Source organism: Sturnus vulgaris, chromosome 5 (assembly GCF_052056855.1).
Source record: "Sturnus vulgaris isolate bStuVul1 chromosome 5, bStuVul1.hap1, whole genome shotgun sequence".
NCBI classification, from domain to species: Eukaryota; Metazoa; Chordata; class Aves; order Passeriformes; family Sturnidae; genus Sturnus; species Sturnus vulgaris.
In genome coordinates this window covers 24961448-24979111 of record NC_142247.1, presented here as the reverse complement: position 1 = coordinate 24979111, position 17664 = coordinate 24961448, and the positions used below count along the sequence as shown (strand labels likewise).

The 17664-nt window shown below is 39.3% G+C and overlaps 1 protein-coding gene and 1 non-coding gene across 2 annotated transcripts; one reads left to right on the top strand and one right to left on the bottom strand.

The window, feature by feature from the left end:
* Positions 1-915: 915 nt before the first annotated feature.
* TRNAD-GUC (transfer RNA aspartic acid (anticodon GUC)) lies at positions 916-987 on the bottom strand. Its single transcript has one exon. It is a non-coding gene; the product is annotated as a tRNA-Asp (tRNA).
* A 194-nt stretch (positions 988-1181) lies between these two features.
* LTA4H (leukotriene A4 hydrolase) lies at positions 1182-17051 on the top strand. The gene is made up of 19 exons (XM_014889477.2): positions 1182-1407; positions 2392-2522; positions 5339-5459; positions 5906-5974; positions 6652-6756; positions 9007-9059; positions 9688-9760; positions 10068-10208; positions 10420-10443; positions 11408-11478; positions 11591-11702; positions 12538-12682; positions 12759-12862; positions 13220-13290; positions 13521-13575; positions 14413-14508; positions 15033-15115; positions 15831-15935; positions 16243-17051. Exons 1-19 carry the CDS (start codon positions 1261-1263, stop codon positions 16361-16363), a joined length of 1827 nt encoding a protein of 608 aa, XP_014744963.1. The 5' UTR covers positions 1182-1260; the 3' UTR covers positions 16364-17051.
* The last annotated feature ends 613 nt before the right edge of the window (positions 17052-17664 follow it).

Sequence of the window (17664 nt, the reverse complement as noted above, 5' to 3'; positions counted from 1 at the left end):
AAAGCCAGGGCCAGAGCAGGGCTCACCAGCCTCCTGCTCTGAACACCAGGCACATGCATCCTGCACTCCTCACAGCTGGGTGTCTTGGTCTTTTGCCTTGGGTTCTAATTCCTTACTCCTTTTATGTGCAATTGGCCGTGGAGCTATTTCCTGACTTGGAAAAAGAGAAATGTGGGTGATCATATTACTGCTCAGCATCTGCTGACCTCCCACAGACAGGAGATCTCTTTTAGTATCTTTGTGCTGAACTGTGCAATAAATAAATAAATAAATAAATTTGTGGCAAAATTATTAAAAAAGAGAGAATGCCTAAAAAAGCATTTTCGGTGACACTAAGTAAAGGTAAGCAGAGATGCTAGGGTCTCACAGCTGTTCTGCAAGCTACTCTTAGCTAGTGCACCTACAGGCTCCAGTAGGATCCAGTGAAGCCTCCGGGCTTTCCTATCGCTGAAGTTCTCATTTTAAGGACAGAAAAATCCGGCTGTGTTACCACAAGCCAGGATGTGACCTCTGGCCTTCCACCTTCCCTCTGCTCCTGTGCCTGTTTGACCTGTCCCCCTTCCCAGTGTTTCTGGCTCAGGTAAGGATGAGTTAGGTTTTTTCCATCTCGATTTAAAAAAAAGGGTGAATGTTTCTGAAAGGTTTTACCCCTTTGTTCAGCTTTTTGAGCCATTAAAATGTGAAAATACTTTCCCTGTTCCTGCTCTCAGTTCTGCACCTGATCTTGTGAGACCCTGGAGTTTCCCATGCTGAGTAGCAGGTAAGCAGCCAGACCTGGATAGGTTTTGCTCTGTTCTTCCCATTTCACAGTCGCAACGCTTTTCCTACAGCTGTCTGGGAACACCTTTGATTTCCCAAAAAATTGATTTTTGCTTCTGGGGGGAGAGGCAGCTAGGAAGAAGGAAAAGATTGTACCTCCCCGTCGGGGAATCGAACCCCGGTCTCCCGCGTGACAGGCGGGGATACTTACCACTATACTAACGAGGAACTGTACAATCAGAGACCTTACAGTAGAGCTCATATTCTGTTTGGTTGCTCGCTGACTGGTGAAAGTACGTTCGGGCCAATCATGTATCGGCTCGCCCGCTCCGCCTCTCTCGCAATGCACCATGGGTTCTGTAGTTCTCGCGCCGTTTCTCCACTCTCTCCTCGAGGAGGGCGGCACTACACCTCCCAGGGGCCTCCTCTGCCCTCTCCGCGGCGGGTCCGTGCTGCCCGCGGTGGCACGGCCGGGCAGGGCGGGCATTCGGCGCGCGAGCGATGGCGGATCCCAGCTCCTTCGCGTCTCCCGCGTGCTGCCTCACGCGGCACCTCCACCTGCGCTGCCGCGCGGACTTCGGCGCGCGGGCGCTGCGGGGCACGGCCGCCTTCACCGCGCGCGCGGAGCGCGATGCGCTGCGCTGCCTGGTAACGGCGGGGGGCGCGAGGGGACCCCGCGGACAGTGAGGGGCGATCCCGGAGCCCGCGCCGCCTTCCCGCTCCCCCATCCCTCCCTCTCCTCCGTCCTTCTCTCGGCCGTCGTCCCGGTCTTTCCCTTCCCTTCCCTTCCCTTCCCTTCCCTTCCCTTCCCTTCCCTTCCCTTCCCTGCCGCCGCTTGGCCCTCCCCGGTCCCGGCGCCCCTGCCTGCCGCTCGGCTGGAGCCTGGCAGCGCCTCGCAGCCCCCCGTTCCCGGTAACCCCCCACAGCCTGCGCGCTGCTCAACGGAAGGGCAGGACTGTGCCTCTTCTCTTTAAAACGGGGAAGAGCATGCTGCCGAAAAGATGGGACTAGATTACTGGAAATCTAGATTTAGGGCTTTTTCGTCTGTGTGTTTCGTTACACCCGCTGCTTTCTCTGTTATCCCTGCAAATAAGCATGTGAACCTCTTAAACTTCGCATTATATGCGAAGTTTGGGACTTGTGGGCTTTTCTCATGCTGACTCCATAAAATTCTTTTGTGGTTGGCGCTTATTTTTTTAGGAAAAAAGCCCAGTCCTGTTAGTAATAAAGAGTAACGCCTCACTCGTGCTAAAATGAGTACTGCGCTGTTTAATTCATCTTCCAGTGCATGAAGATCTGGATTTACAGTGGCGTGTAACAGGATGGAAGCCTTTGCACGGCTTTTATACCGTTCTCCTCACTTCATAGCAGTACTGTGGAGTTGTTACCTTTGTAGTTTTTCTTAGTAAACTCACTTCTATTGTTAGAAGTTGGTTTTCTTCCTTTCTCCTCCAGCTTGCCCAACTCAGCGCTGCTGTCTTAAAATGCTGGTTCCCGGCGGTCAACACAGTCGGCTTTTCTGGTTTTACTTAAAAACCACTTTTTCTTCAGAGAGACTTGTGTTTACGTTTTCATAGTTCTGCATTTATTATTACACTATTTAACTGGTATGCAATATGTTTTTTATCACAGGTCCTGGATACAAGAGACGTACAGGTATTTAAAGTGACTGTAAATGGACAGGATGCACAGTTTGCTTTTGGAGAAAAGCACAGTTTCAAGGGGACCCCCCTAGAAATCACGTTTCCAAATGAACTAAGAAGGTACACACTTTTGCCTGTTCCTTTAGGTGGTTTTCAAAATGCACTGTATAAACTGCTTGTCTGCCTGTAGGGTTGTTGAGTAAAGCTTGTAAAGGGACTTACAAATTAGAATTACGGTATTGCATTCATTTGGTATGATCTTGTAGTTTAATGTCATATTTGACTTTCATTAGTCAAAGCTTTGGGAGTGTTTGTACCTGCCCCCAGACCTTGTATCATGTGCAAAATTACATACTAAACTGAGTAGCAACATGATGTGTAATGTATCACAGTTTTTCCAGTGCTTCTCATCAGTAATATTGTTTCTGCTTTAACTACCTAGTTCAGAATTCTTAGAGTGTAGAGCTGTCTTGGTTTGAAAGACAGGTATCTGCTAAGGAAAGGCAAGAGCCCCTTTCCTGAGATGCGGAATGCGACCCCCTCCCTGTTAATTATTTTAGGTCCAAATCAGAAGCCTTCAGGCAGGAGGCGTGGGAATAAGGGTAACAGTTCTTTACTGATATCCAACAAGGCAGAAAAAAACAACAACAGGTATAAAAATTGGCAACAGAAACAGTCTAGCTCCGCTCCAGTCCCTTCTGGCCGCAGGCCGTCTCCCTGTGCTGTTACCGGTGCTGTGGGGGCAGGGCAGGTCCCGCGCAGTTGAAGAGGGCTGGGTGATGGCGGCCGCGGCCCAGGGGTGAGAGGGGATGGGGAAAGTGACTCCCCCCTCACGGTGTCGGTCGTGGTGCTCAGCAGAGTGTCCGGAGATAGTAGGGTGAGGTGGGAGAGCAGCAGAGCGATGTCCAAAGGCAGGGAGCGTGGATCTCGGTGCTGGGATGGCAGGGGGAGATGCCAGAGCGGAGCCTGGGCTGTCTTCCCACTCACGAGCCAAGCGAGAGAGAGCCCCGCTCCAGACCCCCCGTCCCACCTTTCCTTTCCCGGTTCCCCCCCCCCCCCACGAGAGAACATTATCTGTCGTTTTAAGGTGTAGCCACAATTACTTAGCATAACAATGGGAGAAAATTCCACAGAAAGAAAAGGGAACAATTCAACCTCCAACAAGAGCACATGGAGCTACAGCTCCCCTTGGATCTTTTATACAAGGACTGGTTTTGCATTTCTGTAGAACTTCAGGTTGCCACTATGATGAGATAGAAGCCTGTTTTCAAATAATCAGAGTTTTATTTTGTTGACTACACTAAGTCCAAGTCCCTGAAAACTGGAATTTGAGTTTTAGCAGCATGATGGAGAGTGAACTAACCATGGTCTACCTCATAAGGTGCATGAATTAAAAAGCTGTTGCCAAATGACAATATGTTTTTCAGCAGTTTGCTTTTTATGTTGTAACTCAGTGGTATCTCAGTCCTTCATGGTGCCAAAGCTGAAAGCTATGATTGTATAAAGAAATTCCCTTGTTTGAGTACAGTTGAATATTAAGTCGCTTCCTACTTCTTATTGTTTGATTTTTAGAACTCATTGTTTGCTAACTCTGAAAACTCTTTCAGTTTAGTCTGGTTTCCAAGCCTTTTTTTTTTTTTTTTTGTACTCTGAATTAGTGCAACTAAAAACCACAAATAATGAGGAAGAGAAAGGAATGTTATAAAATAGCTGTCCTTTCTGGAGAAACACTTCTGGTCTGTTATGGAATTAAACAAATTAAGTACTTGAGCAAACAGGCCACATCAGAAATATAGGCCTGTTTCTTTCGTTTGACTTTCAGCTGCCTTTTTTTTTTCAGTGCTAAATTTTCTGGTACAAAAAAAAGGAGGGAGGTATCAGTTGTGACTGTAAGAATTCATAATCTTGTTTGAGATCTAGTTCCCCATGTAGGTATCAATAAAACAGTGATAGGAAAGGGTGAGAGTTACAATTGGAAGTCTGATTGTTCAGAAAGCAATGTGCCCTATGGTTATACCAGTTATTTTCTCTTTTCTTGTCTGATATGTACTTTGGAATACTGATTATAAATCAGATGTGTACACCTGGTCAGCTTATCTAGTGTCCAACTCCTCTGATTAGCTGAAGTTTGTTCTGGTTTATGGCTGGATTGTTTATTCCAAGAGTTGCATGTATAATCTGGAACTTTCTGAGAACAGAAGCAAGTACTTTCATGTGCTTTGGGTGTCAGTGATGGTTAAGATATATTTTTTGATAAATAAGCATGAATGTGTCAGGTGTCTGTGTGTTCTCTTGTTAGGAAACTGATACCTGTCTTACACATAACTGTTAGTTTTTCCTTGACACTGGTTCTGGAACCCTGAAGAAAATCTGAACATTTTTTTTTTTTTTTGTTAACCCCTGCTGTTAATAGGAATTAATTCTGTAATTGATAATTTTCAGGGTGTTATTTCTTCTTAAGGATAATACTTGCAGAACATTAACATCAGATGCAAAATCTAATTTTTTTTATCTACAGAATACTTATTCTATGTTATTCAGTCATGTATCTTCTTATGTAGGGTTTTGCACTTTCTGTTTGTGTATTGCAGAGGGTTTTTTACACTTACATGTACAAGGTTACTTAGCTGTGACAAAACTATATACATGTAGCTGCCTCAAATAGTTTAAAGAAAAGGTCTGTGCTCTCCTTTAAAAGAGAAGAGGAAAAGTTTCTGGTTACTAAAAACAATAAAAAAAGTGCCTTGGGATGTAATAATTGAATTTTTTAATACCACAATTGAAAGGGAATAATTGCTTTTGATATGATACTTGTTCTTACTTTTAATGCTTTTGAGACAGTGCTGCAGGCCTATTTTCCAGACATCTTTGCAGAGGAATTTCAGTGTGATCAGGGTTTTTGTCAAAATGGTCTGACTGTGTTCTTTATTATACAGGGGACAAGAAGCAATTGTTGAAATTTCTTTTGAAAGCTCTCCACAGTCTTCAGCTCTCCAGTGGTTTACTCCAGAGCAAACTTCTGGAAAGAAACACCCATTTCTCTTCAGCCAGTGCCAGGTTGAGTTCATTGTTTTCAAACTTGTTCACATACTGCTGTAATTTCCTTTGGTTTCTAAAGAACTGGAGAGGGAGGCTAGAAAGGGGAAGAACAGTAGCCTGTAACTTCTAGCTGTGTGTCAAAGGTGCTAAATGAAAACACTTAGTGTCAGGGTATTGTTGAGATTTTATTATATGTTCATAGTTTAGTAATTCTGGAACTGCTTTACCCATTCCAGTATTCTTGTTAAAGACCATATAGTCCTTTACAACTTGATCTGCCTTACCCATTATTCCTTTTACAAAGGCCTATAAGCTCTAAGTGATAGAAGTATTGGTTTATAGATAATGAATTCTCTGGAGGAACTGTATAGACTTCCACTATAGTGTATTTGTTGATTTATTTTTAGTCCTCTGCATTAGAAAGACAGTTCTGTTTTATCTTCTTTTCCTTTCTCCCTCTCTAGGCTATCCACTGCAGAGCCATTTTTCCATGCCAAGACACACCTGCTGTGAAACTAACCTACTATGCAGAGGTAGATGAACCTAAGTCATGTGTCTTAACTGAAGACAACTGCTACAACTGGTGAATTTATATTGGTCAGGGCTTTTTGGTAGCTGCCAGCATGTGACCTAATATAAAACCAGAATATGGGCTTTCAGTTTAATGTGAGAGGAAAGAGCTGATTTTCCCTCTGGCAGTTCTCTAACTTTGCCATTTCCTTTTTGTATGTATCAACTCTTTTTTCATTGTTATGTATCTATTTGCAAAAGGACATAAAAATGCAACAGTAAGAAAGAAATATGCTCTAGAATCAGGAAAAGCTGACAGTAAGACAGCAAAGTAAAAAATACTTAAAATGGCTCTCATGTATGCCTTAAGTAATATATTCTGGTATACGGTTAGGGGATATTTGCAGTCCTGGTGTAAATAATTTTAAGGAAGCAAAAAAGCAAGATAGATGTGCACTATGACATTACAATTCAGTTGTCTGAAGAAAGTGAGCCTTTTAACTTCTATTGGAGGTGGTCCTCTGATTAATTCAATATTGCCAGTCTTCAAGACAACGTTTTGCATATGCCTTATGTTCTACTTGGCAGAGGTGACTTAACAACAGAACAAATCCGGGCTACTCTTTGTTATCAGCTGCCTGTAGTATGGGGTGTAATGCTGAGTGCCAGCTGCGTTGCTCATGGTGGGGTGCCCTTTCAGATATCCGTCCCGAAGGAGCTGGTGGCTCTGATGAGCGCTAATCGCGACGGGGAGGTGCCCGACCCAGAGGACAGCACTCACAAGATTTACCGGTTCAGCCAGAACGTAAGTGCCCCGGGCTAGGAAATGGCTGCACAACATCTTATTCCTGACCTCTGCAGATCACTGTCGCCTCAGGTTTGATGGTTTTGATGGCATCCATAAATCATGTGGCTCATGATGGGCCTTTGCCACTCTAGAAATATGAGGCATTGCAGAGCTCCAGCTCTGAGAAGACAACTAGTAAGTGCTGGTGGTATTTACTGGTCTTTTTTGGCATTCCCAGAAAAACCAAATTCGAGTTTTGAAAATGTGTCAATACTCAGAACTAGTTCTGTCATAACCCTTCCTGTCTGCACTGATTCTTGGAAAATAGTGCAGATGCAAATAATATGGGAGCAAGTTTTGGAAAACAGACCCTGCAAATTTTAAGCTCACCAAGATCTAAGCAGTGAAACTCAGAACCAATTTTTAGCTTGAAGTTAGGCAAATTCTGACAACAGATTTTTACTTTTTTTCTGGAATGTGAAAACTTTGGTTTCTATGGAAAGTATCTCCAGCCAATTAAAGACTACTATTCTCTGGAAGTTTTATTAAGTGGTGCAGCTGGTCTAATGATTCCACTGCTCACAATGCAGCAGTGTTGATTTACTCTTCTGGCATTTTTCTTATAGATTTTTGGGTTACAGTTCTGGTGTATATGAGCTCTTTGGGTGAGCTGTTCATATTGCTGAACAAGCAGATAAAATTAATGTAAGATCTGGGTTGTTGACACTGAATGACTGCAAGGAGGAATGGAATGATGTGACTGGAGGAGAGGAGGGGAATCTATTCTGAACTGCAGCAGCTGTTGGTTTTGATTTGGCTGCTTTGTGAAACCTGAAAGAGAGGAAAAAACTGTTCCCTTATCTGTGAGCTCATCAGTACGCAGTGCTCCGCCCTCTCTGTGGAGCCAAAACATTTGCCACTCTCAGTCTAGTACAGAAGACTTCTGTGTTGTCTGTGTAATCCAGGGATAAATGTTATCTAGGAATACACTGTTGATAAGCTTTATGGACCTGTACAAGAAATAACGTTTAGTGTAATTGAAATTATACTACACCTTCTGATACAGAAAACAATTACTTTTTTTAAAAAATACATGCTTTTACTTTAAAAAAAATCCAGTAAGCACAAAATACATAAATGAAAAAAGACATGAAAAAGGGCACAAACATGGCCTGACGGTGACACTGATTTGTTAGAAGAGGTGTCTGTTTCCTCATCTGAGAAAGGCAAATGCATGAAGCTCTTGGATATGCATATGTGCTGAGCTTACATGAAACTACTTTTTCTACTCCTGCATAGCCAGGCTGGAAAGAAGGGTGGTGGAGAGCAACCTCTGTAAAAACAGTTTGATTTTCAAAATGTCAAAATAGCAAATTGGACATCAAAATGTGGGGGGTATTGATAGTCTTTTAATAACTTGTCTATAACATAAGTCAAGGGACTTTGTTTTTTTCAATACTATGTTCTGTGGGTTAGTAGGTAAAGTTAAAACACGCATGATGATATGGTTATTTTAATAGAAAATATTTAAATGGTTTGTGGATAATAGTGGAATAAAATTTTCTTAAATTGTGTCTCCAACTAATTATGATTTAAAGTCTTACTTATTTAACATTGTTTAGTAGGTAAAGTGAAACTTTTACAGGGATGTCTGTATTATCCCCTTTCTTTCCAGAGCACTTGAAGAAAGCAGTTCTCTATAAAGATACCTCAGTTAGGAGTTTTTTCATTGAAATAACAAATATTTAGAGTCTATTTTAACTCCAAACAAGGAAATCAAATATATACATTTAGATTTTTGCTGAATCTTTTGTCTTTAATGTATTTATATCCATAAATATTATTGTTTACTTCATTAAAGCTCTTCTTGCATCTTTCTGTGTGATAAAATTGCCCTTTATCTGAGCAGTATGTCTTAACTTGTCCTTCCATAAAATTTAGTGGAACTCAAATGAATATGGAAAACTGACTTTCTTTTGAAGAGAAACTAAACCAGCAGGAATTTTGTGTGCAGATTTTTTCAAACAGAGATGATACTCACAGTTTTGTGGGTTTTGCCTGAAACATCTGTGAAGCAAGTACATCCTGTAGATAAAGGAGTGTCATTCAGGGAGAAGGAACAGTATTTTTTAAAAAACAGTGCCTGCCTTTAGGCAGGAAACTATGGAGGAAAACTTCTTTATTACTATACCTTTGTTCTTCTCTGAGTCAGTAGTCTGTTAACTGACATTACAAATAAGATTTCTTTATTTTTATGATTTCCACTAGGTTCCTGTACCTTGCTACTTGTTTGCTTTAGTGGTTGGAGCTTTAGAAAGTAGGTGAGTGAATCTGTGCAATGCATAAATATTAATAAGTACGATAAATCTTCTGATTTTTTAAAAACTTGTTTCTTGGTCTTATTTCTAAATTTAAAGGATCTTAGAGATTCAGTTAACGTGTTTATTTGTATCAAACTGCATGCATCTTCATTTGCTCTTGAATAATTGTTTTACTTTTGCTGTAAATTAGAGAAGCAGCATAAAGTTTGGACCTGAAAAAGCCCTTAGTTGAGTACAGGGAATAGATCTTCTTTCCTAGTGAGCAGATAAGCCTTGTCATGTACAAAAGGCAGAAAAGTATTGCTTCAGCTTCATTTCTCATTGGCATAAGATTGTGTTTATATAGGCCACAATAATGCTTTTATATTAGGTCTTGAAAGCATTTAAAAATCTGTAAGTGGTTTTCCTCTTCTTTTGTGATGAACAGTGCATGCGTGTTCTTTGTTTTGTTTTCAAAGCCTTTGCTTCAGCAATGGAGAGGAAAAGCAGATAAAGATTCTCTAATGAGTTTCCTCTGCAATGTGGGTTACTCAAGAGCAGAGTTACACATATGCTGTCTGTATTAGTTTCCCATAGAATTACTTCTGGTTTGTACTGTCTTATTGGCATTTATTTTTACTCTCAACAGAAAGATTGGCCCAAGGACACTGGTGTGGGCTGAAAAGGAACTAGTGGATAAATCAGCCTATGAATTTTCTGAGGTGAGTCATTAACAGCAACAAAAATCAGTGTTGTAAAATAACTATTTCACATAGTACTGGAAAAGAAACAGACTCCAGTTCCCTGTTTTGTTCATCTTTAGTTCTCCTTTCTCTACCTCCCATCCCACAAAATGCTGCCGTTTTATTGAAGTACTGCAAATACATATTGATAGAAGTCCTAGACTTGTTTTACATGTGAGACTTGCCAAGGTGAAAGGGAATTAAATATGGCATCAATAGCTTATTATTTTTTTCAGTCTTTGTAGTCAGAAATCATCTTAGAAACTAATGTGAATTCTTGTTTCAGGCTGAAGCTATGCTGAAAACAGCAGAAGATTTGGCAGGACCTTATGTGTGGGGACAGTATGATTTGTTAGTCTTACCACCTTCTTTTCCTTATGGTGGTATGGAGAATCCTTGTCTCACTTTTGTAACTCCAACACTGCTGGTAAGTATAGCAGTGATAAAAGTCAGCTTTTCCTTACGGCTTGCCTATCAATCAGCTGATAGATATTAATGCACAAATTGGATTAGTCTTCTTCTCAGAAAGAATTGTAAATGTTCCTGCCTCCTTTGGAGTTAGGGATCATACAAGAAATGATCTATTTTGAGGTTGGCTTGAACCTAACAACTAACTTGTCTTTCCCTTTTCTTTTTAGGCAGGTGATCGATCTCTATCAAATGTAAGTCAAAAATAGGTTCATCTCTTCAAGAACACAACTTAAAGATGTATCAGAGTTTCTTTATAATAAATACCTGAAAACTTGGCCTCTTTTCATTGGGGAAATTAAAAGCTAAGGCAGTAACTCAAGTACTCTTAGAAAAGTGAAGATTAGTTTTAAGTAAACTCTGTAAAACTGGAGACATATCTATTTTGTATAATGGACAGATGGAAATAACATGGGTGCCTCTATACATAGAAGACTGGCTGAGGTTAGATGCTCCATAACTCTTTTCCCACCCTGTTAAACCACATCACCTGTGTATAGATATGTTTAAAAATCACAACTGAATTGGACTCATTGAAATCGTTAGAGATAACTTCTTCCTCCTATGTGTCTGTGCACTAGAACTCATATTGTATACAGATTTCTCAGAAGATGAAATAATGAGTACAATTTGAGTAAATCCTTTCTTTCCTTGCAAAGTTGAATACTCTGGATGCAATTTTATTGCCTGTGTCTTTTTACTAGACTGATGTACTTCTAAACTTAAAAAAAGATTGTCTTAAACCACGAATATTGAAATATTTGACATGGATACTTTTTAATGTATCATGCATCATTAGCTTTCAAACCGCAGAATTTGCTTAGGTGGGAAAGCAATACTAGTCCATCACTTGGTATTCTGTATTCTGAAATGTGATTTCATAAGCAAGTTACTTACACGAAGCTGCCAGAGATATTATTTTTGTTGATCAGTATGGCTCTATGGCTTGCAGTCTGGACATTGAAAATTGTTTCTATCAGCTAGAGTAGTGTTGGTCCTCTTCCTAAAATTTCTATGGGTAGGTCTACAGAACTGTGAATGCTAGCTGACTGTGTGAACATAACAAATGAGATCCCATCAACATTTTATTCTTTCTGTTGGGTTTTTATGTTTTTTTCCCAGAGGAGTCTAAATGGTGGATCTGTTTTTGTGTTTTAGGTTATTGCACATGAAATCTCTCATAGCTGGACAGGAAACTTGGTAACCAACAAAACATGGGAGCATTTTTGGTGGGTATGATGTTCAATGCAATGCAAATCATATTTTAGATTCGATCTGTATAGAGACTGACTAAATTCATTTGCCATCCTGCCAGTGCTGACTTCATGAATGTCTTTGCAGGCTGAATGAGGGTCATACTGTGTACCTGGAACGCAGGATTGGTGGTCGGTTGTTTGGTGAGCAGTTCAGGCACTTTCAGGCCCTAGGAGGTTGGCGAGAACTGCAGAATACCGTAAATAGTTTTAAAGTTATCTTACGTGTTTCCCACAAATCAAATTTGTCTAGTCAGCTTTCCTAATGCTTTCTTATTAGAGGATGAACAGCTTTGATTCCAAGGTGTTTGATTGCTACCCAAGATAATACCTTAATATACTCAGATTAGATAAAGCTTTTTGAATTGTTTCAAGCTTTTCTGTAAGGATTTACATCTTTACAGCCTCTTCTGGTTGTTCTGGGTATGGCTAAATTGTAATATTGCCTGTTAGTGTACTGGTAAGCAGCTGAAAGTTTATCAAAATTATCTGCAACCATGACCATCAGAATTTCCAGTGCCTCATGCAAGCAACTGATTTCTTTCTGTCTGAAACAGTTGTTTAATTTTGTGTTTTGGTAGCATTATCAAACTTTAGTTCTCAGATTTCTAGTCTGTGATATCTTACTAGTTCCCTGAGCAGCCTGAAGTCTGTTCTGCTCATATCCAGAGCTGAAGTTTTGCTGGCATTTCTCCTTCTGTCAACAGAGGTTTTAAATTCAAAGGTTTAATGATGTAGTTCAAATAGTTTGTTAATAAGGGGATAGATACAGACAGACTAATAGGTGCTCATGGTTATGACAGACATCATAGTAATTAACTGCTTTGAGACAGCTGGAGCACAGGGTGGTTGATTATAAATTTTAGTAATTTAAGGTTTGTGCAGATTCAGAACTTCAGAGAAAAGAAGAAGAATGCTTTGAAATGAAGCTGTCTCAGTTTTGGATGGTTTATACAGTTATAAATAGAATTAGTATAGATCTGCAGGAGTGCCAGTTTTCCTAGATTAATATGTGTTCTTGTGTCTTTGATATAGATAAATACTCTTGGAGATAAAAATCCGGTAACTAACCTCATCATTAATCTGGATGAAGTAGATCCTGATGTTGCCTATTCATCTGTTCCATATGAGAAAGGCTTTGCTTTGCTTTTTTACCTTGAGCAGCTCCTTGGAGGACCAGGTAAGCATAGTCAGATTTTATATGTTTTTGTTTTCCACCTTAATTTCAAACACTAAAACATGTTCTTTTTTGTTAGATGTCTTCATTGGATTCTTGAAGGCTTATGTTCAGCAGTTCGCTTATAAGAGCATCGTAACAGAGGACTGGAAGAACTTCTTGTACTCCTACTTCAAGGATAAGGTTGGGTAATATTTGAAACTGATTGCTTGAAACCTTTGAAACCTTTTAATTATATGAAATTATAATTTAGGTCAGAACTTATTTAAAGACCAGTTCTTTATATTTCTTTTCTCTATTTCAAGAACTTAATATGATGTAATCTAGCATCTTAAGATGGGTGTGCATTAATGATGCTTTTTTTTTTCTTTTCATAGAGGGGAATGCTTCGTTTTGAAGTAATCTGTGTAGAATTGTTCAGGGTAATTGGAGGAATGTAATCAAAACAAATAAAAAGATTGAAACTAGATTTCATGTTCTCAAAAAAAAAAATCTTAAGATCATATTTAAAATTTAATAAGGCTTTGTGTTGCTTTGTAGGTAGATATTCTTGATAAAGTTGACTGGAACTCGTGGTTTCATGCTCCAGGAATGCCACCAGTGAAACCTACGTAAGCTGCATTCTTCTGTAGTTGATCTTTTCCTTCTCCAGATTGCATGTGATTTTCCTAACAGTCATGAAGATTTGTAAACATGGTGAAAGTCTTAAAAATGTTTTATTGGAAAATGCCCTAGTACTATGTAGGTGTATATAGCAGTAAAAATAGTCACTGTTAATGTTTTCAGTCTTTTATTCTGTGGTTATTTCATTATGTGAACATTTGTTTTTAATATATGACAGGTATGATATGACACTATCAAATGCTTGCGTTGCCTTGAGCCAAAGATGGGTCCAAGTGAGTGTTTAAAGACTGCTGAAGTGTCTCTATCTTGAAAAGCTAATTCTTTTTGTTACACAAAGTGAGCTATTCGTTTCTGAAATCTCATTTGTTGAGAGTGTGTGTATTTATAGTCACAGTATGGCTACCAGGGATTTTGCATTTCCTAGGCTAGACTTTCATCATGGAGTCAGAGGATTAGCAGTGACTCCTGTCTGTGAAGTGCAGTCCATATTTTAACAAGGCACAGAGCCAACATCTTGTTATATATATATGTAGTAACCAAATGCAAAATATTCTTTTTGAAACCCTGATATTATGGCTTGATTTAAAAACAAATGCCAGGGTTCTTCGGATTATATTGTATTAGCAGCAGGTCCTGTATGGTGTACTGGAGTTAGTATGCATCTCCCATCAAAAACTGGTACATAAAGTATATTAATTAATACTACATAATTTCCTCCTAGTTTGAAGCATGAAAGTCATACAACCAATAGAGAATTCAGCATACCTTCCTTTTGTTACCTCTGTGGCTTTTCACTGTACTTGCATCTTATCTTTTAACTTTCTTCTTCTTAATGTTACTTTTTAATTTAAAAAGTATTTGATTTTTCACTTAACTAACAAAAATAGATAAAATGATCAGTGGAGAGAAAATAAGTGAAGAATACAAGCATCAGACAGCAGCTTAAGTCCCTCCCTTCCCCTTATTTTAACATCCTGCACAGATACAAATCAGTATCTTCTTTAAGTGAAATGACTAAACAGTAGATAAGTGTAGATATCAAAACAGAAAATTACACCTGATTGTATTTTGAAATACCTATTAAAAATTAAGTAACTGTTCTCTTTTAGGCAAAAGAAAGTGATTTGAGGTCATTCAGCTCAGCAGACCTGAAGGAAATGTCATCTCATCAGTTAATTGAGTTCCTGGGACTGTTGCTTCTGGAGGTAAATGCACACCTGGGATGACTTGATTCTGGTATCACAAAAGCAGACATAGAAGCTCTACTGTGCTTTGAAATTAAATTACTCTTTTTCTTTTAAGTTTTGCTAAGTTAATCTGCTTTCATCATGCATAGTTAGTGAAAACTTCAGCCTTGCCTCCCTTATTATGTCTACTCTTCTGCTAAAGAACAGCATACAAACTATTTTGGGTTGAAAGCTAAAAACAAAACCATGAGGTGCTTGAGTCAGTCTATATTGGATGTTGTAGGAAACAAACTAAAAATAAAATTGAACAAAGATACTTCATTTTGAATGTTTCAATAGTACAGAATGTGGGAATTAGGCAATATTTATTCCTTTCCTCTTTCCATACACTGAAAAGATGAAAGGAACAAATAAAATATTTGTCATGGTAGGACTTAGGTTTCTTTGTAGCATCAATCTTCTTGAATTACTCTGTTTATTGTTGAAATGTCTGGCTGGAAGCCTTCCTCTGGCTTATTCTGTCTGTGCAATTTCTTTTTCAGGCACCTCTTCCATTGTCACATGTCCAACGCATGCAGGAAGTATATGACTTCAATGCTATAAACAACTCTGAAATAAGATTCAGGTTTGTTCTAGTATGGGCACTTTTAAAATCTTAAATATTTTCATAAAGCAAGGTGTCCTGCTTTGCCTGAGATCTCCTGTTTTACAGAACTGGAACAGGGTTTAGGTTTGGGGGTTTTGTTGTGGTGATTTTGTAAATGCATGTGCAGGCATCATGCTTACCAGAGTGGTATCCTGTTATTCATGAATTAGGTAAATACAGTCTAGTAGAAGAACTCAGTGGACAGCAGATAATCTGACATGCTAGCAAAGGAACCCAGTGACCCGATAACAAAGTATTTTAAACATATTGTATTGTTTCTACTTCTTGTAAAAAGATTAATTTATTTTTAGAACAAAATAAGCACATGCAGGTAGCTGGTGACATTTCATTCGGTTAGCTGGTTGTTTTATCCATTGGTCAAATGGGACAAGTGCTGTGTAATTCAATTCTGAGTGATGCAACTGGACACTATTGTAATATGAAAAAAAAGCTGCAGAAAATAATCCTCCATTTTGAAGGAAATTGGCTGCAATCCTTTCCTCTTGTACAAGAAAGTTGATGTTTGTAATGTGCTAGTCAACATTAAGTATTTTATGTTGAACTTAGCTAGAATCTCATTCCCATGATGGCACAGAAGTGCTCAAAGCATTTCTGGGAACAGAATCATTTGATAACCAACCACTACACTACCACAAATGAAATTATAAGTGCAAATTTTTTCTTCCACCTCCAGATGGCTGCGCCTCTGTATCAGGTCCAAGTGGGAAGCAGCTATTCCTCTGGCTTTAAAAATGGCAACAGATCAGGGCAGGATGAAGTTTACTCGACCATTATTCAGGTAAAAGTAATCTCCAAATTTCAGGAGTTCATGCTGTTGGTATTTCTAGTATAATGGAATGTATAAGACTTGATATGCATTTATTGTACATGCTGAATGGCATAATACAGAATTCTCTATATACTGTGAACAAGCTTATCTTCAGAGGTGCTCTCCACTTGCTGACATTTTTTGCATAGAAGAAAGCTTAGTCTCAGGATGCACCTCAAGGCAAGGCTTTCGAGGGAAAAGTAAAACCTCAGGAAAATCCCTGTTATATTATTTTTCACGAATTTTTGTAATTTTTGTCCCCCCATTCCTTTTACAGGGACCTTTACAGTTTTGACAAGAGTCGAGATCTGGCTGTCAAGACGTTTCTGGAGCATAGAGCCTCTATGCACCCCGTCACTTCAATGCTTGTGGGCAAAGACCTGAAGCAGGACCAGTGACAAATGTACTGATTTCTTTGAGATTTTTGTGTTGCTGAAGGAAGAGACTGACTGCCCAAACTGTTGATATGCGTGCTTGATTATGCCATAAAATGCTCTGCTGCTTTGATACTTATGTAACTTCAAATTAATTTTCCAAATCAAGTTTAGTACTGCTGCAGTAGATAGCACTGCCAGCAGACTCCAACTATTCACAGACTGACTGTAGACTTTTCTAGTGGACTCTGACTCCAGCAGGCTCCAACAGCAGCCCCTCACAGCAGGGCCAGCAAAAAAACTCTCTCCCTCGACCAGCTAACCTACTCTTTCATAACACCTATCCTCATGGACACAGCGGTGTCCCATTAAGGGCAGGGCTGTTCCTCCTCTTTGGTAATTAGCACACTGTAATCATCAGGGGCGAGGTTGCTTACAATCCATTTTACACAGTACTTTCTATTTTGCATTTCCAACTAAAGCAGCAAAATTGCTACAGCTCTGGAATTGAGAGAATGTTTTCATTACAAGCAATTTTTAGAATACTCAAAAACTATTCTGAGATGTGGTCCTTTGTCAGTGATAGAATTGAAGAACTTGGAAAATTAATTGGTGGATGGTATGGCTCTTTGTGCACAGCATTCTTTTACATAGCACAGTGATTGAAACTTCAAGTACCTAAAGACTAAAAAATAAACCTTTTCATTCCCTACTTGTCTGTTTTGTCTGTATATTGATCTGCACAAAAAGTTTTTATTAAATAGTTTTGTTTCATTTGTTCTTTGTTGTGGGAAAATTTTTTATTATGAGTCCAAGAGAACAAGACCAAAATGTTTTTTCAACCCCTTATTTATTTTCAAAACTTAATATTGCAAGGGGGGCTAAAGCCCTAGTCTTTCCTTACCCAGTTTAATTCTTTTAGTATTTGGATTTTTTAATCAGTTCTGGGCACTACCCCTCATGCTCATAGAACAACTGGAGATAAGTTCAAAAACAATGGGAGAGCTGTTTTTCCTGTATTTGTTAACAGCAGTTCCAGCCAATGGTTTAGATGATGCTGTGGTGAATGCTGCCATCTCTAGGCTGGATCTTGTATCGAGTTTGATAAGAACTGCTTTTCCTGGAGATTATGAGTTTGCATAAATTAAATCTGTTGACATTGGGATAACCCATATCAAGGAGTGACAAACAAAATCAAGAAGTGCTGGTTATGGGGAGGAGAGTGGCAATATAATTGTGGCAAAAGGCTTGGTTTAGTTCTAACACTTAGGATGAGAAGGGAGCCTGTCAGCTGATTTACTTCTGAGTTACAATCCGTAAAAGCT